The 15781-nt window shown below is 44.7% G+C and overlaps 1 protein-coding gene across 2 annotated transcripts in view; it reads right to left on the bottom strand.

The window, feature by feature from the left end:
- Nucleotides 1–15781, bottom strand: part of LOC101869171 (gamma-aminobutyric acid type A receptor subunit theta) — a 69931-nt gene that overhangs the window by 30813 nt on the left and 23337 nt on the right. For both annotated transcript variants that reach the window (XM_005151205.4, XM_005151206.3), the window contains exon 3: nt 12309–12376. In XM_005151205.4, coding sequence (XP_005151262.1) covers nt 12309–12376 — 68 coding nt within the window. The remainder of the gene's footprint in view (nt 1–12308; nt 12377–15781) is intronic.

The following is a 15781-nucleotide window of genomic DNA, read 5'->3' as shown; positions in this document are numbered from 1 at the left end:
GGAGACCAGGGATGCTCCTTAAACTTTTCCAAAGGGGCTTCACAGCCTCTGCATGTATCATCGGAAAACTTTCACCTGGTGGTGATTTTCTTACTTCTTGCTTGCTGAGATGCTCACTTCAAGAGATTAAAACTCAATAGGTTTTCTAGCAGGAGCAACCTGGAAATGGAAAAGTGTAATTTCTCCAAAACATTCCCAGAACTTTTCACTCCTCTGTATCTCTCATATTTAAATGAAACATCCCCTCTACCTTGCCAAGAGCTTTACTGGACACCAATCAAGTCAGACTCTGCCTCAAGCAGGATAGGTTCTGCAGCCCTCCACACAGACACTGACTAGTAGAGATTATGGGGGAAAAAGGCTGGAGGAATGTGGAATCAAAGCAGTTAAGGGGTTTAGTATCCCACTGGAACTAGGAAATTTAGAAAACACCTCTGGGTATCAATTTCACCTCACTTAATGCTAATCCTGTAGAAGACTTCGGGCACTTTCACCTATGCCTCATTTTCTCTTATCTGTAAAAAGAAGACACTGATTCTAACTTGCCTCCATGCTGCAGTCTGGGATCCCCACATCTCTGGGCAAGTGCTAAGTGTGTAATGAATAGAAATGACTTTTTCTCCCTGGGGAAAGTAAGCAAATAAATAAATAAAGCTTGTAATTCCCTGTAGCAGTCAAGACCACCAATGCAGTTTTAGGGCTGTATAAGTAAAGAATCATGTTATGAATGAAGCGATACTACAATATATGGTGAACAAAATGCTGTATACACAGCTCTAGCACTGAAACCATGAGGCTGTCTGCAACAATTATCAAGACATGCAGTAATTTAAAGACACTGTTTTAACTTGGGGAAGGAAAGCTTGACATTCCAGGTTCTGAAAACTGTCACAAAGACATCATTGCCCAGGAGGTAGCCAGAGTCTAACAAATCCTTTAAATGATGCAAAACAATTAACGTGTCCTGAGCAGATCACCTCAACTAGGCTGGCACAGATAGGCTTGACCAAACACAATGGGTTTATTTCCTGTAGAAAGCAAAGTTGGAACATGCAGGAAGGATAACAGGGCATAAGCAGATAAGATGGTGAAGTGCGGAAGAGTAAGATCTATTTCTGGCAATAGAACAGTTAGGTCAAGGCTGGTCTCCAAAGGGTAAAGAATAACAGCCCTGTACTTTGAAAAGCAAGACCTACTTTTCAACAAGACCAAATAAACTGGATGCAACTTATGGCACTTGAAAACCCTAAGACTCCTGCCTGCAGAGATCCGATTGTAGATCTGGGGTGACTGCTTCTATATAGGAGTATTCTGCATAGCCATATCTGTGGTCCCTCAATCTACCTCTGTCTCCATCCATGGCTTAGTCTGCCCTTGGGTAAGTCAGGATAAAGCCAAAGAAACCAATCCAGGCTGCCACCAGCAGCAGTGAATACAATATGGCCCATATTATCATTCCCCCACTTTAGCAACCCGAGTCTTTGCTGCAGGTTCATAAACCTGATGGATGGGTGCACTGTAGTTTACTGACAATAGCATTCAAAAGGCAGCTGTATGAAACACTCCTGTTTCTGCTGAACAAGTCAAGCTTATTACAGGACGCATGAAGCAAAAGGAGATTTCAGCAGGCTGTGGAGGTCCACAAGCAAGCAGACTTTGACTTCACAGCCAACTGGATAGCAGAGAACAAGCTGCAGTCTCTGTCCATGCTGAGTGAGTGCTCTCTGCAGTACCAGGACCAACAGTCCTGGAGCCAAGGAGCTCTATTTGCAGAGCTGGCTGAAAGTTGTTGGCAGGGAGCCCATGCAAGCTCGGTAAATAAAGTATCCAGATAATAAAAATACCCAAAAGCAGTATTTGATTTTTCTGAGGGTTCTGATACAGCCAGTAATGCTGAGAGGGTACAGAAACCTGGTGGAAAGGAGTAGGAGCATAGGGCAACACCATCCTTCCAGAAAAGTAGACACAATGTAGGTCTGATGGCTCACAGCCTGTACAGCTAAATACCTGACACTCATTCATGGGGGGACAGTTGAAAATGAAGAGACTTTGTGTTCAGGAACTAGACTAAGATTCAGGAAAAGTAGGCTTGGACAGGAGCTTGTGTATTGTAAAACCTCAAGCCCTGTTGAACCTTAGCTGCAAACTCTTTATGGATAACAGGGTATCCATGACCTAGGAATGCATTAAAGGGGATGGACAGGGGAGTACAAGTCAATGGCTGCCTTCCTCTGCAGTCACACTGAAGTTAAAGGAGATACTGTGATAGCATTTTGCTGCAGCGGAAAAGGGAGATGAGGTTCAACCTGTGAGCAGTGAGTGTTTTGGGTTTGCTTCCCCCTTCACTAGAGCTTCAGATGGGAGCTCAGCACACCCTGCAAAGAGGGAATACTCCAACCTGGTGACCCACTGCACCCTGGCACAGACACTAGAAGGCCAGTTGTGCATACCTTGCAAGCAGTAACATAGAAGAGGCCAGTGCATCTTGCCTTTTACTCCTTCCTCTGCCATTTTTCTGGCTGAAGCTGACCTCAGACTCTACTTGTGTCAGGCAGCAGAAACTACCCACGTTTCACCCCACATGCATGAACACTTTCCTTGCCCTAAAAGATCCCTTCTGTCTGACTGAAGGACCTTTCTGGATCTCCAAACAGCTCAGCAGATCCTCTTCCTTTTACCATCCCTTTTCCTTGAATGTTCATTTTCCTCTGTAGCCTAGCAACTCAGCACAGACTCAGAATATTAACAACTCCTGTCCCCACACACAGTCTTCTCCAGAGGCCTGAAAAATGTGATGGAAAAAAGGCTGAGAGGGGTAAGAGCAAGCACGAGAGGTAGGGAGCATGCAGGGAGCTTCTACCAGCATTCAGAAACAGCAAAGCTATTCAGCTGTCATATCTGCCACCTTCACTTAACATGTACATAACATATAGAGCTATATATAGCCGCATTTATTTACATATTCAAATAGCAACACCACACGCACACACTTGTATTTGGATTTCAGTTCTATATTGAGGCACTGGCACTCTTGCGCACATACACTCTCTACTGCTAGATGCTTTAAATGTATATATGACAAGATGTCAGAAGGTCAGATTCTCAGCATCTAATTTGGTTTTCAGTCAAACCATATGAAGGTTTCACTTGTGGGAAGATACTTCAACATTCTGCAGTAATTCTCTCCAATGCTGCAGTATTGCTACTGAAACAGGTGGCAGTTTGGAACATTGCTCTCAAATACTGGCAGCTTTTTAATATATATATAAAAAAATATATATAAAGGTTGTGGGAGTTCTGCCTGTGTAAAAACCTGAATAAAACTTAAGCAGGAAAAGAAAAGAAAATATGACATTTTTATCCTGGGCAAAGTTTGCTGCAGTAGCAATTCTAACTACTACAGGAATGCCAGGGTGCAAGCTGAAGCAGTTCATACCACCACCATACAACACTGACAGGTTCAGATCTAAAGATAACTTGGCTGATACAGAAACAGATGGAGCACTGCAATACATAGCAGTGTTCAGCTGAAAGCATGCTGCAAACTACATAGCCATGGACTCTCATCCTCTCCAACATGACTTCTTTCCTGCCATGGGGTGGAGTCACCTAACCAAATGCAGAGTGAACTTAGCCTCTTCAGTGAGAGCACAGAGATGCTCTCATTTGGGAAATTGCCTAGTGAGCAAAACGTGTGAACTCTGCTTCTCAGCACTGGAGCAGGGTTGACTCAGCCCTCCTGAGGCTTGAACTGGTGATACTGGAGGACTTCAAAAGCTGCTTCTTAGGGATAACAGCATCATGGATAGATACACAGGGGGAATCATTTATAGCAAGCATTGCCACCACTTTTTATTTGTGCTGAAGACATCGAGGTCTAGGCTAGGAATCAGCCAGTCTACCCAACAGCTTTCCCATAACCAAGACTTTCCAGTTATGCAGACAAAAAGATTTCTGGAAATTCTCCCATTAAAATATCATGTGAATGCTGCAAGATGCCTAGGAAGGAACAAGCATTGTAGAATAGAAAGCCTCAGAGGCAGAGACACATTCTCTAGTCCAGCAGTTCACAGTCTTTCTTCAACAGAGAGCTTTTTTCAGCTAGGTTTCCAGAGTTTACCATCTAATGGTCTATGTACATGGCAAAATCATTCAATTGAGCCAACAAGGACATTCATTCAAGGACATCATTAATGTTCAAAGCATCAGAGCCCTGCAGCACAAGCATAGGAGACCCCTTTATAGGGGAAGGGATAAAGGTGTCCCCTCCCACACGAGGACACCTCCAGGCAGTACAATGGTAAAGACCTGGCAGGACTGCTGCTTTACCAGGCTACACATGCACCAAGTCCTTGAGACCTGTGTCTCAGATGGAATTCCTGGTGCTTTCAGCTGGTCATGGCATTTGAAGAAACTCTATGGTGATCTTTGGGTTGTTACTTAGCAACTTGCCTCAAAGATGTAGTGAATTTACTGGGCTGTCTCTGCAGCCAAGCAACACCAGGACCAAGGGCATAGGGAGAATTTTGTCATGGGAATGGGATAATCTGTGAAATATTATGGAAGACAGATAAGATTTTTCCCTTCTGCAAGTTGCCCAAAATGCAGTAAATATTGACACATGAGTCACACTGACCTATTTTCTCCTTTTTAAGCCAGGACAATCTCATCTGTTTGCAACCAATTTCAGAACCAAAGGATGGGGAGCACTTCAGGCCTTTTCACAGCTTTGTTTTATTCTAACTATTCTGTGCAAGGCTCTACCCTCTCGTGCAAAGACCATTCTTGTCTTTGGGGCAGAAAGAGGATCACTGGTTATATAAATTTAAGCACCCACACACCTCTACCATCACACTGCAGAGCACCCCTGAGGCCAGATGCTTTACTTGTCCTCATGCACTACCTTAGTTAGAGGGATCCTTCAGCATAATCTGTTGGATTTCTGTCAAAGAAAAGCACAATACAGTGAGCACATATCCACACCCAATTCTGGTCTTTTTAGACTATATAAGAGCCTCAGCAGTCGCAGGGTGTCACCATTGCAAGGATAGACAAAACAACCTAAGATCTAGCAATGGCAGATAAGATGGGTCCCTGACATCTGCTCTGCTGCAAAGATGTTTCTAGAAGTTCAGTCAATTTCTACTCTTCCCATATATCTATATGAGCCACAGAGCAAGCAGTGGCATCTCCTGCCTGCAAAAGGGACCAGCTCAAAGCTGCTATGTCTAGAGAGGTTTGGAGATTATTCTCCACCCTGCTAAAGCTATGTTTTGTTTCTCCAAACATCCCTCTAGCAGAGGGAAAGCATCAAGATGATGCTGCTTTCCTTCCACTAGCCAAGTGGTTGTATGTTTATGCACAAGCTACTTCCTATTGCTGGAGAAAGAGAGACATGAGAAGGTCACCGAGGTGACTGTAAGTAGTTGATAACAGTATGCATAGGACACTGCACACAACCATTGTGTTGGACTGCCCTCTGCATCTCCTGGTAACTCTCCTCTTCATGTACATGTACAGAACTTCCAATGTTTGATTTCCTAAGCAAACAACCATCCAATGCACTGCAGCCCTGTACACCAGGACTTGGGGTGACAGCATCTGCAAGACTTAAGTTGTACTGAAGCAGTCATTGGCAGAGGAAGGTGCAAACACTTGTCAGCTGTGAAGAAACCTTCCATCTCAGCTGTATGTTTGCAATACCTTAGTTTACATCAAAGCTCACAGAAGGTCCTAGCACAAGAAAAAAGCATATAACCCCTACCTGTCCATGCCAGCACAGAGCCTGGGGATATCTCACCCTAAGTTAGAGCTTACCAGTCGTACCATGCCACACTATAGGATCTGGCTCTTCTCCAGCACCGAGGCTCTGCAGCATCCTTTGCTACCTGCCACACTACCATCCCAGAAACCTACAGCAATACAACAGGACTATAGTTCCTGCAGTACCATTACAGCTTATTATCAAAACTTCCTCTTGGTTTCACCAAGTTTTTGGTATTCTCCAATATTCAGCAGCCTTAAATACCAAGATGTAATGTATACACACAGGTTCAGTGTAGATACCACAGTATCACAGGGCTGGAGATACCTTAGGCTACATGGAAACATTTACAGCACTGAAGTGTCATGTCATACTTATATCTCATAGCATATAACTCCAGAAACCTCTGACTGTAGGATTTAGATGCTTTAACCTTTGCTTTTTAAAAACCTTTAGACACCCAGGGACATAGAATAGACTGACTGGGAAATATCTGTATGTCATTTCTCCACTGAAAAGGGATGACAACAAAACAGAACACTCTCAGTTAAGAATAAGAGAAATGCTAATGTATTTGAAAAAAATATATGGTAGTATAGATACAGTACAATAGTAGAAGCCTCTTCTTAAAAAATCTTGATTTTTAAAGCTCCAAACATCTATACCAATGGAAAATGCTTTTCAGGGGCTTAGTGCAGTGATGTTGTTTATATCCATTATTGCAAGCGTACAGAGGGTATGCTGAGGGTCCTCACAGGCTACTGCCAAAGCAGCATCAGCCCCAAGGAAACCAGCATTTTGCATACACAATTTGATTGTCAGAACAGTTTGAGAATAGATTGGACATCATGCCTCCAGATCAACAATTCACATGGATATATATTCTTCTGCCTTTCCCTTCTCCTTTCCTGAAAAGGTCCAAAGGCAAAGAGCTCTGAAAAGGAGAATATAGAGCCTAAGAGGTTGCTGTGTTTGGTGTGTTTGGTACCAAAGAAAGCCTCTCATGGAGCCTAGCCATCCACACTGCCTTCTTTCATCAAATACACCCAGCATACAGCAGTCAAGCACACATATTACTGTGCATGAGTTAAACTGGAATTGAAATTCAACTAATTGGTGCTTATTCATATTTCAGTGAAAACAGAACTCTAAAGCCTGATCAGGACAGATTCCACCACAAAGGCTATCTCAAGCATGACTAATTAATAGAAGGGGAATTTGATGTAATGAGAAGAGTGATGCCCATTGATGATGGCATAACTGTCCTGGTCAAGATTACCCTTACAAACAACCTGATTCACTTTCTTTTGAGATAAAAGCCAATTTAAAACCCTTGCTGCTCATCTCTGTCTTGGGATGTGTTTTACATCTCTCAAACAGGGAAAACTTCTTTACCAAACAAGCCAGTTTATATTTCAAGCAAGCTTTGGGAAGTTGGGAAATAACAGACATTATGCCAGTGCAAGTGCAGTTGTTCTGACAAGACAGTAGCATGACAACAGGTCATACATGAGTAGGGAGCAGGAAGCAATGAAGCATCAAGGCCAGCTCTGCCAAGCATCCTGCACCAACCTCTAACCTATCTGCACTGCAAAAGGTATTGCCAATCCCACAGGCAGTCCTTTTAATGCGTACATTCCTGCAAACATTTGTGTTTGATAGCGTTATTTCTTGCGCTATCCCTTTACAACAATCCTTTTGTAACTTTTCAACTTGTCATCAGGTTTATAAAACTTTAAAGCTAGTGCTATACAAACTGAAACGATGTTATTGCAGATGTAGGAGAGCATCTTGGGATGAATAAATTATAGGAGCCACAAAGAAATCACAACTACATGGCTGGATGCTCCAAGCTGTCTACGGTGTGCAGATATGCGGGAGAGAGCAGGTTTAAACTGCACAGATCATAGGGCACGAAAATTGAAGCGTTATGAAGGGGAACCATCTCGTATTTCAAATGCATACAGAACTTCTGTTGTTCTTCTTATTGAAATAGTTCATCAATGCTTGAATCTGTACTGTCAGGTATTAGAAAAATACATCCCCAGAGATTACCTAGAGAGAGGCAAGGCTGCAGCTGGAAGTATTAACCTCTTGTCCCACCACAGAGCAAGTACAATATACCCTGAACAGGCTAGTCCTCAGCTGTGTGCTGAAAGGACATATAGGAGTGGGGAAAGACTTCCAGCTCCTTCTGAAGCCATTGGTACTGGATACCATCAGAATAGGATCCACCAAAGCAGGTTGGTTGAAGCAGACCACTAAGGTGACAGTGACTTTGGGCAATACTCAAACCATATACAACAAGGACAGAAGCCTGCATGCTGCTTCAGCTGCAGGGTGTCTTGAGGTTCACACTGCCAGTGCTCTTCATTTTCGTGGGTCAGAAGTACTAATAGGCTCCCCAATAACCTTGGTACCATACTAAAGAGCTCTGAACACAGCACTGTCCAAGTGCCACTGTGCATCAATGAGCATCTATAAATACCTGCATGTGTTCCATGCTTATTGCAATCAACCATCTGTAGCAAAATGTCATTCAGCAGATAACTCATCCAGCTAATTTCCTTTAAGGAGAACTAGGATATACCATCCTTCCATTCTATGCAGATCTGAGCTACTGAACATTATTATGAAGATATTCCTCTTTGCAGACTGCCTTTAAATCCCCAACTTGCAAATTTGTACAGGATATGAAAAGACTCCCAGCTAGACTTTTCATCTTCATGGATCAGCACTTCCCAGAGGGTCTGTCAGTCAAACATGCCCTCCCCAATACCTATTTGGCCTGGCCCCTGGCATCTTTTCCCAGGCATTTCAAGTGATGTCACTCCCCAAATAATCCTTCTAATCACTGACAAGAAAGGAGGTTGCAGCTCAGCGTTGCTTAGCAGGGCTAAGAGGAGTTTGCAGTAATAAAGCATTACTCTAGCAGGTGAGCTTGAACATACGGCTGACCACACACAGGCAGCAGCTATGATGAACAAGGTGCCATTTCTCTTAGTAGTAGTTTTGGTCCCTCATCACTGGGAGACCACTACAAAGCCAGTACTATATCCAAGAACATTCTGCACGCTCTCATGACTCCATCTTCTGAGGAATATCTGGGCACGACCTTCAAGGACATAGAGGTGCATCAAATTTGCAGGAAATACACAGCATGTGCAGGCAGCTGGAAAGCATTCTGTATATCAGAGTGTCTGGGAACTTCCAGCATAAAGACTTAACTGTGTTGCCTTTGTAGAGAGTCCTGTATCCTCCAGGATTGAAATGTCACTACATCATCACTTTGGGAATACATTTCCTATGCGAGTGAAGGCAAGGAGTGCTCTTTAGATCATGATTGAAGCTGTATTCCTCCATCTCCAGCTGGACTTGTGTGGAAAACAACCTCTGGAATCATGAAACAGCTAACCACTGATAGCACTTGCTCCCTGCCATCACACAGCCAGCAGGCACTAAGAGCCCCAGGGCAAGACACAGGAGAGCTGGGGGCTCTCCTCAGCCTGCCCAGCCCCAGCACCAGGGCCATTGCTCCCAAAAGGATGTCTGAGGATTAATTAATTATCCTACAAGGGGCAGTAAGTAATAACACTCCTTGTGGAACAATAGAAGCTATTTGGTTGTCATGACAACACAGCTTTACTTGTGTGCCTTTAATTTATTCATTGCACAGTCCCTTTCCCAATCACACATGATGTCAAAAAATGCCTTGTTTTTCTTGCCAGCATCCATGTCCAGAGCAGGGGTAAGGCACGGCCCTTTCTCTGGGGCATCTGTCACATACAAGAATGATGCCTAAAACATATCTTCAGGAAACTTATACCACATGAGAATTCTTCTGCTCCCTAAATGTTTGCTCTTTAAGATGATTCTGATTTTTTAACCCCTTTTTGAAGCCACCTCTCCATGGTGCTTATAGACCTTGATCTTGTGTAGGTTCTCACACACAACCTCTTTGTTCCCCATTCCCTCCTTTCCCTAATATATGTAAGAAGCATGGGCAGATTATGCTTGTCAAGTAAAACAGAGAGCCAGGAGGGAAAATGAGAAGCCCAGAAGTGATATTCCTTCCCAGTATCAACAGAGCATGGCATGAACAGCGTCTGGTGCCCAGCCTGATTGCAGCCATGCCACAACCATTAAAACACATAATGTCTATCAATAGGGCTGCCCAAATCCTGCAAGATCCAGAGCAGCATGTGGATAAAGGTCCATGCCAGGAAACCTGCTCTCCCATGCATCCCACAGAGACATTATTGCTGCTGTTTCTGCCCACAGCCCCATGCATACTCATTTGCTCCAGCCATTCTCAGGCAGAGGGAAGCAGTTGTTTACTGGAGAGGGGAGAGCATCACATTCCCATGGCAAGGGTTGGAAAGCGTTGCTAAGGCCTGGCCACAGATCTTCACAACAGGTATGACAAAGCACTTCACCAGCTTTTGTAGTCCACACACACATCTCCAGCAGAAGATTCATCCTGAACCTGCTTCTGCAGTGCTCAGCTATCTTCTCAGGTCTAGAGAAGATGATCAGTGCAGGTGGTACAGGTAAGGTGAAAACTAAATCCCTCACTCCTTTATGTCTGTGTAAGCTGGGGTCTTAAGCTGCAGGTCCAGACCCCAAATTGTTCATTCTGCAAGGAAGGTGACAGCTGGTTCATCGCATAGGAAAATTCAGGTCCAAGTTGAGACCGGGGGAGGAGATGACTCAAAGTTGAGCTCTGGCCTGACAGGCAAGATAGATGGAACTAGGTTAAGCCATCTGGCTCTTCTAAGTTGAGCCTAACCTCAAACACAACTAACCAATGCAATGGGGACATAGGTCTGTCCTTGAATTTCTGACTGTCCACACTGTCCAGTGTCACTGTTACTAGACCAAGGTGTAACACGCCATGCAGGTAAGTATGGTAATGGTGAGATGATAGCAAACAGCCTGCAGAAGAGACTGTTTCATGAGAACATGGATGTTTGTGGCTGGCCCTTCACCCTGGGTTGTTTGCATCCAGGATTTTCAAGCAGTTTGGAAACAAAAATGACTTATTCAGATTGTCTCTCCTCCCCTCCTCCCCACCATGCAACAGCAGAATAGCTGGTGGGCCAGGGAAACAGGGCAGGAGAGTCCAGAAACATCTAAATAGGACAGGAGCACTGGGAGACCAAGGTTTTAATTGACTTGAACAGCAAGAGCTCTAAACTGGCCTAGGATTCTCCTGAATGGGTAAGGAACTGAGGAATAGGACAGCTGCTGCCAGGAGATCCCCACCAGCCTTCCACTCCACTCAGTCTCTTGGAAAGGGGATTGGAAGAAAAGCCTCTGGATAGGAAGGGAGAAGGTAAGATTAGGCAGTGATCAGTGCAATCTATGCCCTCTGCTAGGTGCGAGGGGCTTCTGAGATACAGATAACACAGGCTTAGATGTGTACCCAAACCATGACCAATATAAGTTTCAAACATCACCACAAACTGTTTCTATCTGAGCAGATATTTTCTTCTTAGTGGTATGAAAAACTACAGCCTAAAAATGCCACCCAAAACCAGAGCTCCATTAGATGCCTCCCTTTCCAGTACAGATCTCCAAGGAAATGCCAGATTACCACCAGTAAACATGGAAAGCCACCATTTCTCAACTTGGCAGGAGCAGGCTAACTGTAAAGCCACCACTGCCTTTGTGTCAACTGAAAAGTACAATTCTCATCTACTCTTTTATGCATAAGCATTAATGGCCCTGTAAGGTGTCTGTGCAACCAGCACAGAAGTATAAGGGGTGTGAATATACTCTGGATAAGATGCCACTAGCTCCAGAGGTGCCAGCAGAGTTCCTCCATCCACATGTTCACAGAGATACTTCAGTGCGCTGGTATAGATATTGACTGACCCTACTGGAATTTACCCCACATTAGGAACTGAACTACAGTCTTCCAGCATGTCCAACCACATCACAAGTACCAGCAGCAGGGGTAAGTGTGCACCACAGAGGTCCCACATTCCAGTCCTGTCTTACAAAGTGTTGTTTCAGTGAGTTCAGGGTTGTTTCAGCCTAGGGCTGGGCTGAGGCTATGGGGGATAACTGAGAGGCAATGTCAGTAACACAGGCCACTCGGGGGGAGGAAGGAGCAAAGCTCAGACTGAAACCAGCATGCTAAGAAATTTGGGAGAAAAATGTAATTTCTAGAGCCCAGTTGAGTGTTTGATTGCCTTTTTCATCATAGGTGAAGAAATCATCCTTGAATCCCTGATGCTTTAGTGAGGAAGAATTCTGTCTTAAACCAGAGCTCCCATCACCCCTCAGAATTCTGTGTCTAGAGCAGAAGAAAAAAAACACTTCTTCAGTACCAGAGAAGTGTCACTCCTCCTCCAACACCTTCCCAGCTGCAGGAAAGATCTGTAGTAGGAGGTGAAGGAAGCAGGGGTGTGACTACCCTGCTTTTCAGAATGCACCCTCAGATCTGAGGTGGCTCCAAGGAGCCATTGTCTTGGAAGCACATCTCAAACAGAAAAGGCAAGAACAGTTTATTAGGCTGTGTTCTTGTTCCCAAACTTACCATGTTGACTTCAGAGATCTGGTCAATGCTGGAGATATGGATGCTCATTCCCACTGTGACAGGGTTACCTGAAACATAAAGGGGTCACGTTAGGACCATATTCAAGCCTTCCTCCCTTATCTGCTATTAAAGAATTGCCTAGGAATGCACGGATGTGATTTTAAACAGTCTCACATTCCCCAGTTATCAAAAATTTCTGAATCACATGTACTCTAATCATTTGAGCACATTTCTCTAATTCCAGGCTTTACAGGCTCACCCTTAGAAGCAGTGCAGCCAAGGCTTGATTCTTCAATTCCTGGAAGTTAATTACCCCCTAGTTATACAATTATCTCTGGTTATTCCAAATAATGCCCTCAGAGACCATCAGTAGGCTCCCAGTGGACCTGCATAAGGTGTTACTGATTGACCATACAAAGAACATAGCAATCAAGCCCATGCAACACACTGGCTGGAAAGATACTTCAGCTCACTCCTCCATCACTCTGTCAGCTCTGAGTGCTCAGTCTGAAAACCCCAAGTGGATTTTAATACCCAAGATACCAGACAAATACAGGAAGCAGATCTATGAAGTGAGAAAGCAGCATTTGTATAGCAGCTTTTCAGAGCAGACCTGAGCTTGGATTAGAGAACAGATTCCCCATTTCAACAACAGGCATCAGGGCACATGTCACTCCACATCCTCTCGCCTGTAGCCACAGGCAGGCATCTATGCACAGGTTTGCTGGGAAATGCAGATCTTCCCTTACCCAGTGACCAAGCACCCTCACACTGCAGTAGGTGTCACTGACTGACATGTGAGATAAGCCTGTGAAGGAGCACCACACAAGGGCAGCTGCAGACAGACCTATTGCCCTCTCAGGGCAAGAGCTGTATTACCTGTATTAATCTCAAGGCAGAAACCAGACATTTCAGCCAACTCTTCCAGATGTGTGAGCATCCCAGCTAGATCCAGACTCATACCCAGTTCTACCTAAGCCCTTTTCACAGGCAGCTCCCACAGCCAGCCAACAGGACAGCCCTTTCAGTGAGGTTGAAGCCACATAAAACAATTTGCAGAGATCACATCCACTACAAAACCCTGCAAAACCCCTTCTCTAACCTGAGATGGAGTTTCTGAGTACTACCCCTTTCCTGTCATCCCCACCACAAGAGCACAAACCCAATCCCACTGCAAGCAATGCCTCTCCTCTCACATGTGCAAGGTGGAAAATGACTCCTTGCAATGCAGCACTAGAAAGGGAATGGCAAACAGTTATGCCACTCGAGGTATTAACTCTTCCATGTATTCATTAGGAGATATAAGTGTTGAAATATTTACAGATAATCCTGAAATGGCTTAGCAAGTAATTAGGAGATTGGGGGGAGAGGGGAGAACCACACAACTGGAAATGAAGTGATTTTTTTAATTACGTGTTACCAGAAGTAGGGAAGTAGTGTTATTAGGGCTGTCTTGTGATTGGGTGCACTGTTAACCGCGACCCTCTGCTGCAAATTAAGCAGCATTATCCTTTAATGGAATATGAACAACACTGAAAACATCAGAATCAACAGCTGTAATTAGGCCCTGCTATGCAAATGACCTTAAAGAGGTAGTGCTCTTCCCCAGCACCCCTGGCTCACTGGTAGGGGTGCTCAGGACACCTTGCAGAGCCTCTGGGAATCCCTACATAGGCGCAGTCCCAGCCACGTCTCTGGTGTACTCTACATTCATCTTTCACAAGGGAACCAGGTGGGAAAATAACCAAGAGTCACTTCAGGGAAAGCTGATTTTCCTTCATCCTCCCTTGTGCCAGAGGCTCAGTGCCACAGGAAAGCTTTTAAGGAAGTATCACTTTGGTAGATTGTCCTTTTTTCCTGAAACTTGGACCTTGTGATAGAAGCCATGGCCGGAGAAGGAAGTCACCACTTGCCTGAGGTTCTTACAGACTAGTTGGTTACAGGAGGAAAGATGGTGCCATGCAAAGGGCTACAGCAGAGCTGGGGTGAAGCCAGCCCCTGACTCTGGAGTCTTTCTGTCATTCCCTGTTGTTTCCTCCAGTAGTTGCCCTACTGCCTGCTTTACCTTCAGTTTGTCACCATGTGTCCCCTCCTTCTTCAATGCAAAAAGTGGTTCTTCCCCCTGCTGCTGTGTAGGAGACCCAGTGAAACCAGCAGGTTGGGTGGCTATAGCAGGGGAGCACTGACAGTGGCAATATACAAACATTTGTCAAATACCGACTCTATCCAATCTAATCTATCTGTCTAGACATTTGTGCTGTGTTCATCACCATGGTATCTGAGCGCCGGAGGTCATGCTGTGACTCAGTGTCAGAGCCATGGATAAGATCCAGACCTCCTGATTCCCAGCTCCAAGGCGAACACTGGAGTGGAGATCAGCTACACTGTTCCCCATCACCCTGGGCTCAGCTGCACCCAGCTCCCATGCGCAGTCAGCAATGTTCCTCTTGGCTACTCTGAGCACAACCCCATCCATCACAGCAAGTGGGAGGCTCTGCTGCCTGCTTGCAAGCCCTGGTGTGTGTGCCGGTCAGCTCACAGGCAGTGTGTGACTGTCATACAAACACTCCAAAGATGAAGGTATGCAAAGTCCTGCCTTTACTGGACCAACTCTTAGCTTGACCACAGGGAAGCCATTTCACCCTCTCCATCCCTATTGTGAAGACTGGCTTGAAGACTCCTCAGGACAGGGACACAAGAGCATGTACACCCCCAAGACACAAGAGCATGTCCTACCTCTACTGCAGCTCAACAATAAACTAGATCGGCTGATGCCCAATGTTCAGGCTGTAAGTAGTACACAAAATAAACAAAGGACATCAATTCTGCCAACAATAATAGCTTCAGGCAAGAGGAATACAAAAGTAGGGTATTTAAATATGGGATAATGTCATCTGTGAGTTTGTCCAAAAAGGCAGGACTCTGCATTTGTGCATCTGAGACAAGGCAAAAGAGGAAAACCTAATATTAAAGGTCCATGTTTTCACCTGTGCCTTGCCAAATAGGTGCAAAAACCTGTTCCTCCTCCCCTTAAAGAAATAGCTTATGCTTAGCTTATTTGTAGGCAAGATCACGAGTGAGGGAGTGTGAGAAACCCTGCCACATTCACCCAGGAATGGCACACTCACACATCCCCTTTTCACACTGCCAATGGAGGGATCACCAACATTTTCTCCTGAAATCAGTTTGATGCCTGTGAAAAATGTACTTGGGAAGCTGGAAGGGAAGCAGACAAAAGAGTTATAATAAAACCTGCCTTTTTTTTTTTTTGCAAATGATACTTGTCACATATAAAAACAGTCAAGGTAGAGAACAAGTTGTGCTAATCTGCAATATTTTCCCAGCAACCAGTTATTACTTTCACATTTTATAACGCTTAAAAGTCCCAGAACCTAGAGTCATGTTGCTATGGTAGAAGTCATTCCTATGGAACAACTGCAGAGGAAAAGGTTGTTTCCACCCTGTGTCTGCCT

The sequence above is a fragment of the Melopsittacus undulatus genome, chromosome 6 (assembly GCF_012275295.1).
Source record: "Melopsittacus undulatus isolate bMelUnd1 chromosome 6, bMelUnd1.mat.Z, whole genome shotgun sequence".
Classification (NCBI taxonomy): Eukaryota; Metazoa; Chordata; class Aves; order Psittaciformes; family Psittaculidae; genus Melopsittacus; species Melopsittacus undulatus.
Note: the sequence above shows the minus strand (reverse complement) of the source record. Positions and strands in the feature narration are given on the sequence as shown.